Raw genomic sequence first — 13,947 nt, forward strand, 5'->3', positions numbered from 1 at the left:
CACTAAAAACTCATCAATGTGGACAAAATTATCCTGTGTGGACTGTGTGGTTGTACAAGAGTCACAAAGTCAGCACATGCTGCTACCAGAGAGATGCTTTTTTTGTAAGAGTGATTTATTTTATTTTTTTCAAATGACAATGGTACAGACGACACAAAAGCACAGAGAGGGAGGAAAGGGGATTGGAATCATCACATGGATATTGCATGGTGAGGGTTGAAGGTCAAGCAAGAGTACCAAATGGAGTAAAAGATATCGTATCAAAAATTTCAATTTTTTCATATATATATTTATATAGGACTAATAATTCTCTTTAACTATGCAAAGCAAGGAATGCCCTTTTTTCCATTTATCTTGAGCCGTGGCTTTCTCTAAGTAGAGCCAACATTATTATTCACTTAAAAAAAAAGAAAAAAGAAAAAAGAAAGACTGGACACGTTTTTGGGGTTGGGCGGGGGCGTTTAGAGGCGTCCTGGAGTCCTGTCCGATGTGGCGTTGAGTCTCAGTGTAGCGCATTTGGGCATGTCCATGGGGTTTGGATTTCTCTGCTGGAGGTTGGCCTCAACGGGAGAAGGTCTTTCCACTGTATTAAACAAAAGACACATTAGATGCCACACAGTGGACAAACAAAACAGGTTACTGTCTTTCCTGGTACTCACACTTCAAACCCTTTAGGAGGAACTAGAGTATCTTGTAACATCCAGCTTTGTTAGCTGCTTTAACTACATGTAAAAATGATTTTTTTTTGTTGAGGAATAGTCTGATTTCTTAGAAACTCACAAAGATGACAGCTATGGGGGTTCCCTAATTATTCCTGTTACACATTAACCGCAGAACAAAGACTCTCTGTGCGCAGACATTATATATTTCCCAAATATTTCAGAGCTACAAGGCTAAAAAGCAGTCTATGTGCAACTGGAGGTTTTAGCAGAGTGGAAATCTGTAAAGATTCCTTCATGACTCACTTCAAACACTGCAAAAACAGTGGGGGCAAACATGGCCACACACACCTCAAAGACACACAAAGATACACAGCTGCAGCTGCACAAAGAAAAATAATCCTCTCTTAGAAAATGCAGAGATAGTGTATCTGGTTGTATTTAGCTTTCAATTGCAAAAATAATTCATAGTTCATGTTAAATGAAGACCCACAACAATGCTCATTCATGAACTTGACTGTGGGTCATTCATTTAAGATCTGAAGAGCAACAGGTAGAGAGGAGGCTTAAATTATCATCAAAAAACACCACAAACACCTCATTGATCACAGAATCGTAGTGTCAATTTTTTTGGTCCTTATCTTGTTCTTATATGAATGCATTGGATCAGTACAGACCTTTGATGTGCACAAATGGTGACTATGAATCTGAGCGGTGGTTTGGAAACCAGAGGTGGGTGTCGACAAGAGGAGGAGAGCAAAGGCTACTTACGACATGGTCTTCATCTCCTTCTTTTCAGCGTCGGGTCGAGCACGGTTCAGCACCTTGAGGAAGTCTGACGTCTTGGCCCTCATACGTGTGTGAATGTAGGCCTGCGGAAGAGAAGAGAGAATGCTACGTATGAGGAGATTCTCATCAGGTATCCATAGTGGAAAACACCAGTCAGAACTCGTTTATCTCATCTAATCTTGAAACGAATCTTAAAAAAGACCTAAGCTTTGTTTGTTTCCGGTGGAAGTGTTGGCATAGTTTAGTTATCGAACACAAAGATGCAGATATTTCTTTTGTGAAAAATAAGACGTCAACATTTTGTGTCAGGTGCAGTATCGTAAACACAGTGTGCAGCAGAGACAGGGACAATAGCGATCAGTTGTTCTGACAGTGTATAATTTCCTGTTTCTCAAGCTTAACCCACCCACAACTGTCCATAAATCCATCTGCTGTGTCGCCCACGCAGACTCCCCACTGTCCGAGGCAAAAACATCCAACATCCAATTCCATTATTTGCAGTCTGAACACCAGGCACTTACAACGTAACACAATAGCCAAACACATGCCTCTGAAATGTAAGTCATCCAAAATTGACTTTGATTAGTTTACAGTGGATTTGAGGAACCATTAGAAGCGTGTCTCATTTTGTGTGTAATGGGTACACCGACGCCCACACACTACTCTAAAAACCTGTATGATCACTGAGGGTGACAGAGCAAGTCGTCGACAGGTAGGGCATTTAGGAATTTATGGCTTGTTTGTAGCCTGTCATTAAAGCAGACTTTCATCTTGTAGTGCGAGTGGTCGACAGCTGTCTCCTTAATATTCATTTAGCTGTGGTGAATCCTCAAACTCACAATTTATCATGTGACCTAAGAACTCAACCTCAAGCCTTAAAATATCACTACAATTAACAGATTATCTGTCCGAACATAATGATAAAAACATTAATAATCCATAAACAAGCATTTCTTACCAATTCCAGAACCCACTGGAACTTGTGCTTAACTTTGGTAAAATTGCACGAGTGGATCACAAATTTAGAGCCAAGGAAAAAAAATAAAATAAAAATACATTATTTTATCTAAAAGGCCTAACCTAAATATCAGGAAATAAGGTGGTTTGTTCCTGTTGTGCAGTTGCTACACAGGCTCTATATGAGAAGTTCCTGAGTCCTGAGCAAGAGAATTGTTTTAGACATGTAACTAATTTAACAAAAATATTGGAGAGCTGTACTTCAGAGCTTCATTAAGAGGTTCCTACAACATTATTTGTAGGTAACATCTTAAGATCTACCTCTGAGTCTCAAAGACAAACTTGCCCTGACCCTACAGATTTTTTTATTTATTTTTTTAATCCTTGAAAGGAACCACTGAAGCATTTGGTTCTGATATTGGACCTGGTTAAGTTGAACTGACCTTGGAGCACTTTATGTGATAGTGCAGGTAGTCCCTGAAGGTGTGGATGAGGTTGATGGTGTTGTCTCTGGCATTGGCATTGGTGTGACGTGGGAACAGGACTGAAAACATCAAAACATCAACAGAAACAAATTAGTAAATTAGTTAAATAATCATAGTAATGTAGCTGCAACACAGGCAAAAAAGTTTGAGCCAATGCTTTAACAGGTGCTGACCGAAGGTGATGTATCCAATGTTGTCCCCAACAGCGGCGTCCGTGTCCTTCAGCTCCAGTGGGGGCTCCCTGTGACTGAACAGCACCTGGGGAGCTGTGTGGCTGGCTCGCCGACCCTCTTTGAACTCCTACACACAGAATAAGCACGTGTACAGTACTAGTTTTAGGTGGGGTTATTCTTTATTAATTTTAAGTTACAGTAAAATACAACACAAGTGGTACAGTAAGGTCAGTTTTAGTTGAGTTAATCCTCCAAGAAAATACTTGGGGAAGTTAGCTTAGCTAAAAAATGTTAGTTTAACAGCAAAGATGGAAATCTGATAAATTCTAAAAGTATTTTTTGAATGGCTTTTCCCCTTATTCATACATGACTATGGTATTCATGTTATATTAAGGTCAACTTGTTAGCCACTTAGCTTATTTAGTTAGCTACAGGCTGCTAGAGCTAATGCGATCTTAGAAGGTTAGCTAGGCTAAATAGCTAACTGAAATAAACTAGTATATAAATAAATAGGCCACACATCTTTTTCAGGTAACGGTCAGAGTGCTCCGCTACATCATTAACTGCCTTCATGCCAACATTACTGCTTATCTGTGTCCAAATTCCATACAACATACTAAGGCTATAAATTCACGCTATGAAAAACCTCCCGTTATTTCAACCTGAGTGTTCAAGTATTATTAAAAGATGGTTACCCCCATTGCTAGCCTTGTGGCCACACCATATAAACAGCTAAATTACCTATTTTTATTGTGTTATTATTATTTAATTCAATGCTGCCATCCATTTTGACTCTGGTTTGTTGACACTTCTGTTTTTTTGCCAAGTGGGAGACATTGTAGCTGTGAGAAATTCCTGATATGTCTGACTCCGAATTACACACCTGCATGAAGACTTTGCCAATGATGACGTCGTCGTCGTCTTTGAACACTGTGCTGAACACCACCGTCACTCTGTCTTTCTTGGACTCCACATACCTGAGAAGACAGGAGACATGTCAGAGGTTTAGGACCTCCAGAGAAATTAGGATTAACACAAAAATGAGATTCTGTGAGGCCTATAACATATTTCCCATACAGAAGACTTACTACAACCCATTTTGGGATTACAGAAACTGGCAGACACCAGCCACATAAAGGAGTTAGACCAATTGAAACTGAGCTCTTCACTTCTGCCTTTATAAGACATCTGAAACTGAAAGCTTTCAAACTCTCCCACACGTACATGGACTCATCGTCTCTGTAGTGGACCACGGCCCTCTGCTCGCCCTCTTTGCCCTCTTCCTGGAACTTGAAGTACTTTTCAAACACGGAAGCAAAGCAGTTCCTCTTGAGCATCCCCGCCTGGTGGACAACCTCCTCTTTATTGGCTGGTAGTGCGTCCAGGTCGTAAAGGAGGGACACGTTGTAGCCTGGGAGCGATGAGGATAACAAATTGTACAAAATCTACAGCAAGTAATGCTTCATAGTCAGACCCCACTTTTAATTTCAGTTTTCCATTAAAAGGAACAAGCTACTACAAATTAATAAATACACACTAATGTCTAAAGCCAGGAGTCTCGGGTTGTGCAGGGATCTTAAAACTAACAATCTCAAGCAATAATTCGAAGGCATCTTTGTCAGCTACAATAGGTTGTCAGTGAGTTCTAAAAGGAGAACTTTTTGAGAACTTACCAGCCTCTGTTGAAACCAGGAAATTCCCGTAGACCCTCTTGAGCAGCTGAAATTAAAAATAAAAAATATGACCTTTATTTGTATCACACTTCTCTAAATACGGGGGGGATTAAATGATTAAAAAAAAAAAAAAAATTCATAAACAAGCATTTCTTTAAACTCCAGAACCCACTGGAACTTGTGCTTAACTTTGGGATAATTGCATGAGTGGATCACAAATTTACAGCCAAGAAAAAGACAAAAAATACTATATTATTTTATCTAAAAGGCCTGACTTGAATATCAGGAAATAAGGTGGTTTGTTCCTGTTGTGCAGTTGCTAGGCAGGCTCTATATGAGAAGTTCCTGAGTCAGAAATCGGGGGGGAGGAGGCATGAACATTTTTTGGATTCTGAAGGGGGACATGACAGAAAAAGTTTGAGAACCACTGGAATAGAGAAAGGGTCCCAAGAGTTATGGAGATTGGTGATTGTTTGCTTTCTTTTGATTGAAAAATATATAACAGGTACTTTCAAAGCCATCGTTTATTAACACTTCACACGGTGATTTTCATAGGCAGTGGGAATCCTCCGAGACTAAGCAGGCTGTTTTAGAGAAGAGAAGAAACTAGCAAAAATGTCAACACAATAAAAAACACGGCGGTGGTGTGTAATTCTGGAGGCTAGAATTATAACATGGGAGCCTCCTCTCTAATGGATACCTGTCATTGTGGAATGAAGTAGACTTAGCAGGAATATGCAAATCTAACTCAGGTATGGCAATAATGTACCACCAGAAGTCAACAAAAGACAGTGTAGTATATTATAGTCTTCCTCATTTTTATCTGAGAGCCAAATCAAAGCCAAATATGTCAAATGACAAAACAGATAAGAATGTGTGAGAATAAACAAGCCCATCAACAAAATAACACTCCCTCCCGCTGTCTGCTTTCCAAAGAGACTTTTCACAGGCTGAATAACTGAATGTGACACTGTTGAACCATTCACTTATCCCTCTGCTCTTGAGCTTTAGGGAACAAGGAGGGAAGTCGCTGGACGGCAGCCAAGACATTCATACAGTAGCTGCCGCTCGCAGTCAGCACTTCCTTGCCTGGGGTGAGTCACACAAACTCACTTCCTGTTTCTACCAAAAGCCTCAGCAGCTCCTTTCTTCCTTACATGGCAACAGAGCTCTCGTGGTTGAGGTCTGTGTGTATGCAGATAGCAATCATTACCTCATTGTGCTTTTTCTAATACTTTATCATCTCAAACTGACAACAAAACCAAACACAGTAACTGCATGTTTAAACAGCTCACCTGCAGTTTGAAAAAGTATAACACAAAAGCAACTGTTGACCTCCGCGTGACTGGTGGTTTATTTTCACACCAGAGGAACAGTGCATCAGAAAACGACAACTGCCTTTTTAGAGACTTTTAAACAGAAATTTAGGACCTAAAAGAAAGAACATTTCAGCTCTTGAAATACAATAACATAAATTCATGTTTTTCTTAATTGTGTTTTGTACCTCGTCAGCCCCATGCTCCTGCAGCTCCTTGTAGAACTTCAGGGAGATGCTGACCATCACTTTGGTCTTGTCCCCATTGGGGTTGGAGATGTGGTACAAGACGCCATCAAAATCTGCAGCAGAGATGTACAACATTAAAGCCTGCAGGTGATGAATGAGGCACAAGCTTTACCCTTTACTTTTGAAAACATGACACATTTTGTACTTGGACATATGTGCCATCTTAATTAGTAACCTCAATTCATGCTGCTATATAGGATTATTTCAGTCAATTTCACATGTGAGATGTAACATATTGTGTCATCTAGCAGTGTTTACTGGCAGGGCTGAACATGTGCAACAGGTTAATTGCATAATAGGAAAATAACTGATATAATGATGACAGCAAGCACAGCTAAAAATCAATAACAGCTCCAGCAATAACCTTAAAACTATAATATTCACAGTGTTAAAAACTGACTTTTTTTTCAACCAAGCTGTTAAGAAACTGTGTGGTCAGATCCGAACAAGGACGAAACTATATACAGTATATAGCAAGGTGTTAGATATCATAATCTTACCTGCAAACGTCACATCAACGGCCTCTGGCTTGGTTCTGCAAGTAGAAAATAAAATTGGGAGATGCATGAGGCATAAAGTGAAATCCCACCAATTCACTTAGAAATGTACATAATACTGTACGACTCAGTCTGTGTTAGATTAGTAAATGTGAACAGCAAAATGACACATTGTAGTGCTGATATCATTAATCAAGTAGTTGATCAACAGAAAACTAATCAAGAGGTATTGTTTAAAGTCAGTTTTCAAGCAAAAATGCCAATCATTGCCTAGTTCCAGCTTCTTAATTGTGAGGATTTGCTGCTATTCTTGATAATATGTAATAGTAAATTTAATATCTTTGAGTTTTGCACTGTTGGTCGGACAAATCATGCTCTGAAACTCTGAAAAGTCATCTATCACCGGATGAAATCATCAATTTACCTGCTGAAAACATAAACTGAAGTCTTTATGCTCTGATTTCAAGCTAAAACAGCTTATGTTTGTTGATATTAATCATTCTGCCCAAAGCCTTTGGAACAGCACACCATAAACACTGTTATTCTTTAATGAATCACCTTAACAATATCGTCTTTTCTTAAACCAGCAAAACCCTATTTTGGGGGTGTACAATAGTAAATAAATATTTTTTTAAAAGGTGGATGCTGCAACAGCTTGCCCAAGCTGCATGCTCCAGGGAGCTGCAGCTGGCTGGGCTCAGACTTGACTCTGCTTGACTACAGGAATGCGGAAGCTGGAGAGAGGGGCGATGGTTAGCTAACAAGTAGCCGCTATGGGGCCGTGGAAAGCATATAAATGACCTTTATTAGGTGAAAACACCAACTTCTATATAGTATCAATCAGCCCTATGTTGTTACACCATGGTTAATGACGTGGGGAAAGGACACCGGATATGAGCAGTTTCTTATCTTGACAGACCTGTGGTGTCAAAAACTACTCTTTAGAAAAATGGGTGTCACTGGCGGTGAATCTTGGTTTAATCCCACAGTTAATGCGGGCGAAATCTCTTTAATAAATGGCTAGTCGAGTAGACTTTTGTGGTTTCACATCAGGATATCAAACAGTGTAGCCTCCGCTATTTACGAAGAAGCTAGCCACAAACACCCGTTGTATTGCGGTCGGCTAGCTACATTTTTTATGCTATGCAACCTCGTAAAACGTTTAAAAATGTTTTAGTTTAGTTAATATTTGGCCAGTAGTAGCAAAATAATCTTAAATGCTTTGTTATTTTACTTCCGCGGTCTGTGGGAGAACAGGCAGGGAAGATTAAATGAATTGGGGTTACACATTCTGCCACTCACTGCCCGTGCAGACACACCCCAGCTTCAGGCAAACCAGTCACGGTGGATCAGTAAGCTAATTCAGTGTGTATTTTAGCATTTTTAAAAGCCAAATCAGACTACCTAGCTAACTTGTGCACAGCTGCAAACGTTTATCAGCTGCATCCGAACTCCCCCATTGCTTCATTAAATGTAGCCATCATCACAGGCAGCAAAAAGCTAAAGGGGAAGCTAGCTGACGTTAGCAATGATAGCCAGGTGTAACAGTGATTTCTCACCCATTGGATGCGCCGTCGAACTTCAACGACAGCGTCTCTTCTATAATACGGTTATTGATTTCTAACAGGATCATCGCAGCGGACGCCGGTGTCGAGGAAAAGGGGGAATGATCGGTGCTATTTGGTGGGATTAACCTCTTTGTGTCAAATTCTGCAAATTTTTCCTCCCTTGACAGACCAAACCGCTTCCGTCGAGGCTCCTTCCGCCTGCCACTTCCGCGTATTTCACACTCAGGACCCCATAAAATGAGGATGCCCGCAATGTTGCCTGTAATAAATTCGTAATGAAAATATTGATAATTGAGGCAGATTACATGGAAAGAAACGGGTCTGTCTATACAATTCCTTATCAAGAACATTATTAATTACCATTCAGTATCATTAATCAGTGCACCTACAACTTGCCCCACTCTCAATTGAAGGTATCGTGCTTCTTGACAAAAAATGTCATAATTATTTAGTACATGCCTTACAGAGAAGGCATCCAGGTAGACAAATAATAATGATATTATCTTTCCATTTTATTACTGTAATACGGCTTATGTTAACAGAACCCCCTATACTTATTAAGTTGTTTGTGTTGTACTTTAATTTCTTATTTTACAATGCTCCCATATGTTTATACTTGTATATTATTACTGATGACAAATGTTTCATGTTATTGTTCTTTTCTTACATGGTAAATATCCAGCAATTGTTTCTATATGAAACTTGGAGAGAGGGGAAAAAAGAGTCTCTGGAGTGTTTGATAATACATTTATGTGGGTTCAAATTGAATTTCCCATTTCAGTCACCTCTTCTTGTGAAACCCTACTGAAAGTAAACACATTATAAACCCTTTAGGCATCATTTAGATATCTGTAATTTAATATTTATGGGAGTAAGTTTGTCATAGATGTGACATCACATCAGTGAGGCTGAATTACCAACCAGGCAAAGCGGGCAACTGCTCCAGTACCCAAGATTCTCATGGACCACAAAGCCCCGGTCACTTGTTTTTTGGTAATTTAATTAACTGCAGATGTTGCCAGGGAATTTGCACAAATATTGTGTGTAAGTGTATTAGTACATACTTTAATCTGATAATTAATTACCCATTAGATAAACATGTCAGTTCACTGATATTTGCTATTACTGAATATGGGATATTATCCAGTCCTGTCTGATATCAGGAAACTGCCCAAAACAACAAAACAGTCTGCATAACATGAATCGACATCTGAATGGTCTTTCACCTTTTCAATATTCTCTGTGTCTGTCCATCAGGTTTCCATGGAAAGTGAGAAATGTGGCCAAATGTCTTTCCATATCCAGGTCTCTTTCAATTATCTATTGTCTGTCATCCTTGCTGGAGCCCTCTCCCCTAGCCAGACCGGTTTTGTCAAGTTGAATCATTTTCTCTTTTAAATCTCATCTCATATGTTTTCTACTCATTGTCAGGTATTGCACTGAATGGGGTTACATGGAAACAAGACTCATATCAGCATGACCTCCTTCCAGACTTCAGGTAAGGCATTTGGTAAGTACAACATGTCTCATGATCTTATACATTTTATCTGATTTAGATTAGGGATACTGTATACATGCAGTATTTTACTAAGTTACTAAGCACATTGGGATGAGTTATGTAAAAAAAAAAAAAAATTTAACATATGGTTGTGGCTCAATAAATCATCAATTATTTTAAAGTATTTAAAATAATTGTTTTCCTCAGCCACATTAGTAGCACTGCAACACAGCAGCAATCAAGACTGTGCTAAAGCCTCTATGGGTTTAACCAATTTTTCTTTTTCAACAGAAGTGAAATTATTACTTTATTAGAAGATTAATCAGCAACTATTTTGATAATCAATTTTAGGCCATAATGCAAATCATTCTCTGGTTCCAGATTCTCCAGTGTGAGAAATTGCTGCTTTTCTTTGTTTTATATCATTATCGCTTCTATTTGCAAATGTTATTATTAGGGGCCAGGCAGCTCTTCTGCTGGTTATTCTTGGATTTGCCAATGTTATTATTAGGGGCCAGGCAGCTCTTCTGCTGGTTATTGTTGGATTTGCCAATATTATTCTTCTTTTTCTTCTTCCTACCAGGAAATCTGCCTTCGAAGCCATGAAAATAAACAAAACTTTGCACATAGGCATTGTGGGCTGATAGTTCTGATGGTAGCGCTACAACAACTGTCTAAAGTTTAAAACTTTGAAAATTCATAACAAATCACTCGTACGTGCTACAGTTTTCACCTAAAGTGAGCAGAAATGTTCAAATGCTTCGAGATGGCAGGAATTGTAAAATTCATAACTCTGTTGTTCTCAAAAACTGTAAAACTAATTACCCTCCCACATTTTTTGTAAACTATACTGTAAACAGCTACTGCAAATTCTCACTAAATAAATCTCCAGTGTTTATGAAAAAAGATTACAAAAGTTTGATGTAATGGTAGATGTAGTGTGGTAAATTTCAGAATTGCATCTCAAAAACTGAATTTTTGACAGTATTTTGAATTTTATCATGTAAACCATTGCAGTCAATGGAAATAGAACATCTTTGAACTTCAGTTTGTCACTTATGGAGCAATCAATCTTTGTAAAAATAAATTACAGACATCTCTATGTTGTTCAGATGAAGTACACAAATTCTCAGAATTGATAATCTGATAGTCTTGATAATTGAATTTGACATTTGTTTTAAATCTGCCTTTACATGTGACCCTGGTGATTGCCAAAGTCATGGTGTGAAGCCATTTATGGTTTCTCACTTGGCAGGTAGCTCAACAAGACTTGCCCTTGGTGTCTAAGGTTGTGAGTTTGAGCCCTGGGTGATGCAGAATAGACATGCTACTCAGGCGTTGTGCTGTATGGTGTTACGGTTACAGACAGGCAGGGGACACAGAGGTGGACAGGAATGTTCTTTATTGGTTGGTAGCCCGATATGGAGGGTAAGGGGATAAGAAGAGTCTGTAGGAGGGAGATCACTGGAGGACGACAGGGAGATCACGGGATACGTACTGGAGAACCACAGGAGGCTGGAGAAAACACAAGAGACACAGGAAACCGGAGAAACACTGGAAACTATCGAAAAGAGGTTTGTCATCAACTGGTATGAGGAGTCCTAGACATGAACGAGGTCTGACACTGAATGAAGTGAGTGGTGTGCTTTTATGCATGCTGTGATTGGGACTGATGTGGAGCAGGTGTGGGTGATTACTGGCTGGTGAGGCCTGGCATATCTGTGACGTATGAGACAAATGAGACTTACAAAATGTTCTCATTAAAAACACTGATAATGTTAGTATTAAAATGAGCAATCACCATATTAGTACAGTAACGGCCATTGCAATATCTATTTTGATTGTGGCGGAAAATGTATAGATAATGATAATCACCATAATTAAACAAAATTACTATTTAGTTTTGCTGTATTTGATTTTGAGGTAGCAACTAAACCCCCAAAACTAGAAAAATTAAATAAAAATAAAATAACATATCCTCTTTTTACCTTCTACATTGTTAATATTTATTTATCTTAAACTTGTTACACAAACTTTGTCTTTTATAATATGGTTTGTTTATTGGTGTATTTGATACTTTTTACCTTGTCAGCTTTTTGAAAAGATTTAATTTATTGTTTGTTCATATGATTCAGTTTTCTAATTCTTTAGTTCTTATTTTCATAAATATATCCTTATATTCAACTGTGCATATATGACCATATTGGTCAGTGTTGTGTTTGAATATTAATAATACTAACAAATGAAATGTTTCTTATGTACTTACAAGGTAAATAATATAGAGTTTAGCATTTTTGGGGGGTGTGAAGAGATCATTCGCAGCGTGTCAAATCAGTCAGAACAAAATAACATACTTATCAAGACAAATCCATTTTTTTGGACAACACATGAGGGACACTGGCAGACCAAACTCGTAACCTTCTCCTTATCTTAAGCCATATTGTGAGAGTTCTGGTGATAAGGTGCTCCTTCTTGTGAAGTAGACTATGAGAAGTGATTAGGTAGCGTGCCAGATTTCCTTCTTGATGTGACATTGAGGAAACAAAATACCACAGAAGAATAACTGGTTTAATGAAAATCCAATCTGGTATTTTCACAGCTTGCCTTTGTGTGGCTCAAACAACAACAACAAATGCTTTGCATAAAGGACAGTTTGTCTTGGCTTCCTCTCCTTCGTGTTGTTCTCTTTTATTGTTGTTTTCTTTCTCTTTTACTTTGAGGGACGGTAGCTTTGATTCTTAATTCCTCTCCAGTGCTGTCACAAAGGTAATGGATTTAAGAGACTGTTTTAGTCTTTATTCCTGAGACAGCCACATGTGCCCCAATACATCTGCACCAATGCAGATACAAGGTTAGAATTAGGGTGAAATCTGGATTGTAGCGCTTCCTATTCAGGACTCTAAGGGGATGTTGAGACCAGTTTAAAGGGTCAGTTCACTGCAAATTACACAAAAAACACAAAAAAAACATACTACTACTGAGGATTTGAGATGAATTCTGCTGTCACCACCTATTCAAAGGAGATGAATGAATTTCATTTCTTTTGTTTGCGGTGGTTTTCATTGAAACTACTTTAGAGGAAGAAACAGTCCCTGATTGCTGCAAAATATGTGGAGTAACTGGTATATTGTTTCTGTAAATGTTGTATCTCTATCTCTAACTGACAGCTACCCTTTTCTTTCACACAATTTCATTTTCCTACCCACCTTTCTACCAGGTATGCATTAAAGGACACTTATTTTAATGTGTTATTTTTTCAGTTTGTCATTTATAAATGCAGTCAGCACTACTAACAAATTTTTGTTCATATTTTTGGTGAACTGACGTTTTAAACTGCAGTTGCTGAGGGAAAAAATAATTTCCCTTGTTAAATGCCCTCAAAACTGAAAAATACTGTATAGTTTTTTGTGGTTTTAAATAAAGATACATGGTAGACAGGAGAAGACAGACATTTACAAAACAAGGTGTAGGAAATAAAAAAATAAGTTTAATGAATAAAAAATAAGAAGTAAGACCCAGTTAACAATGAAATGAAAAGAAAACCTGTCACATTCACGGGACATTCTTAGCTATGATTGAAATCTAAACAGGCCTGATCTCTCTTCAGAATTTCCTTTTGAACTATAAGATGCTATCTCGCTATCGCATTTACCCCATCTTTCAAATCTGGAGCTATTTTTCAATGCCACAAAATAATCCCAGAGGCTAACTAAAAGGGCACGTTTTTATATGTTTGGTATTCGAGATCTGTCCTTTAATACATAATTATTTATATAATATATAATTTACAGTTTTTTACAATCGCTATGACAGTTTTTTCAATACATTTAACAAGTTTGCTAAACTCTTAACACAGTTAGCACAACATCTGTCTTTGTAGGCTATACAATTAACACATTTCTTGTTGCTTTGATACAAAATGCATACAGTTAACACCAATTTAAAATGCTTGAACTTCTTTTACACACAAGCTCAACCAAGACCAAAACAATGTAATTTTACAGTCAAATTTACAAATGCTTTCACACTGTATGTCAGAACAGATAACATAATGTTCTAAACATAACTTATGTAGGCTAAAGTC

The 13,947-nt window shown here is 38.1% G+C and overlaps 1 protein-coding gene across 1 annotated transcript; it reads right to left on the bottom strand.

The window, feature by feature from the left end:
* Positions 1-94: 94 nt before the first annotated feature.
* Positions 95-8,582, bottom strand: arpc2 (actin related protein 2/3 complex, subunit 2). The gene is made up of 10 exons (XM_044188597.1): positions 8,357-8,582; positions 6,801-6,835; positions 6,241-6,353; positions 4,737-4,782; positions 4,288-4,474; positions 3,947-4,040; positions 3,064-3,190; positions 2,849-2,949; positions 1,431-1,531; positions 95-583 (listed from the first exon to the last, which is right to left on the bottom strand). The coding sequence occupies exons 1-10, from the start codon at positions 8,428-8,430 to the stop codon at positions 562-564; spliced, it is 900 nt and encodes a 299-aa protein (XP_044044532.1). The 5' UTR covers positions 8,431-8,582; the 3' UTR covers positions 95-561.
* Positions 8,583-13,947: the final 5,365 nt, after the last annotated feature.

The sequence above is a fragment of the Siniperca chuatsi genome, linkage group LG24 (genome assembly GCF_020085105.1).
Source record: "Siniperca chuatsi isolate FFG_IHB_CAS linkage group LG24, ASM2008510v1, whole genome shotgun sequence".
In the NCBI taxonomy this organism is placed as follows: Eukaryota; Metazoa; Chordata; class Actinopteri; order Centrarchiformes; family Sinipercidae; genus Siniperca; species Siniperca chuatsi.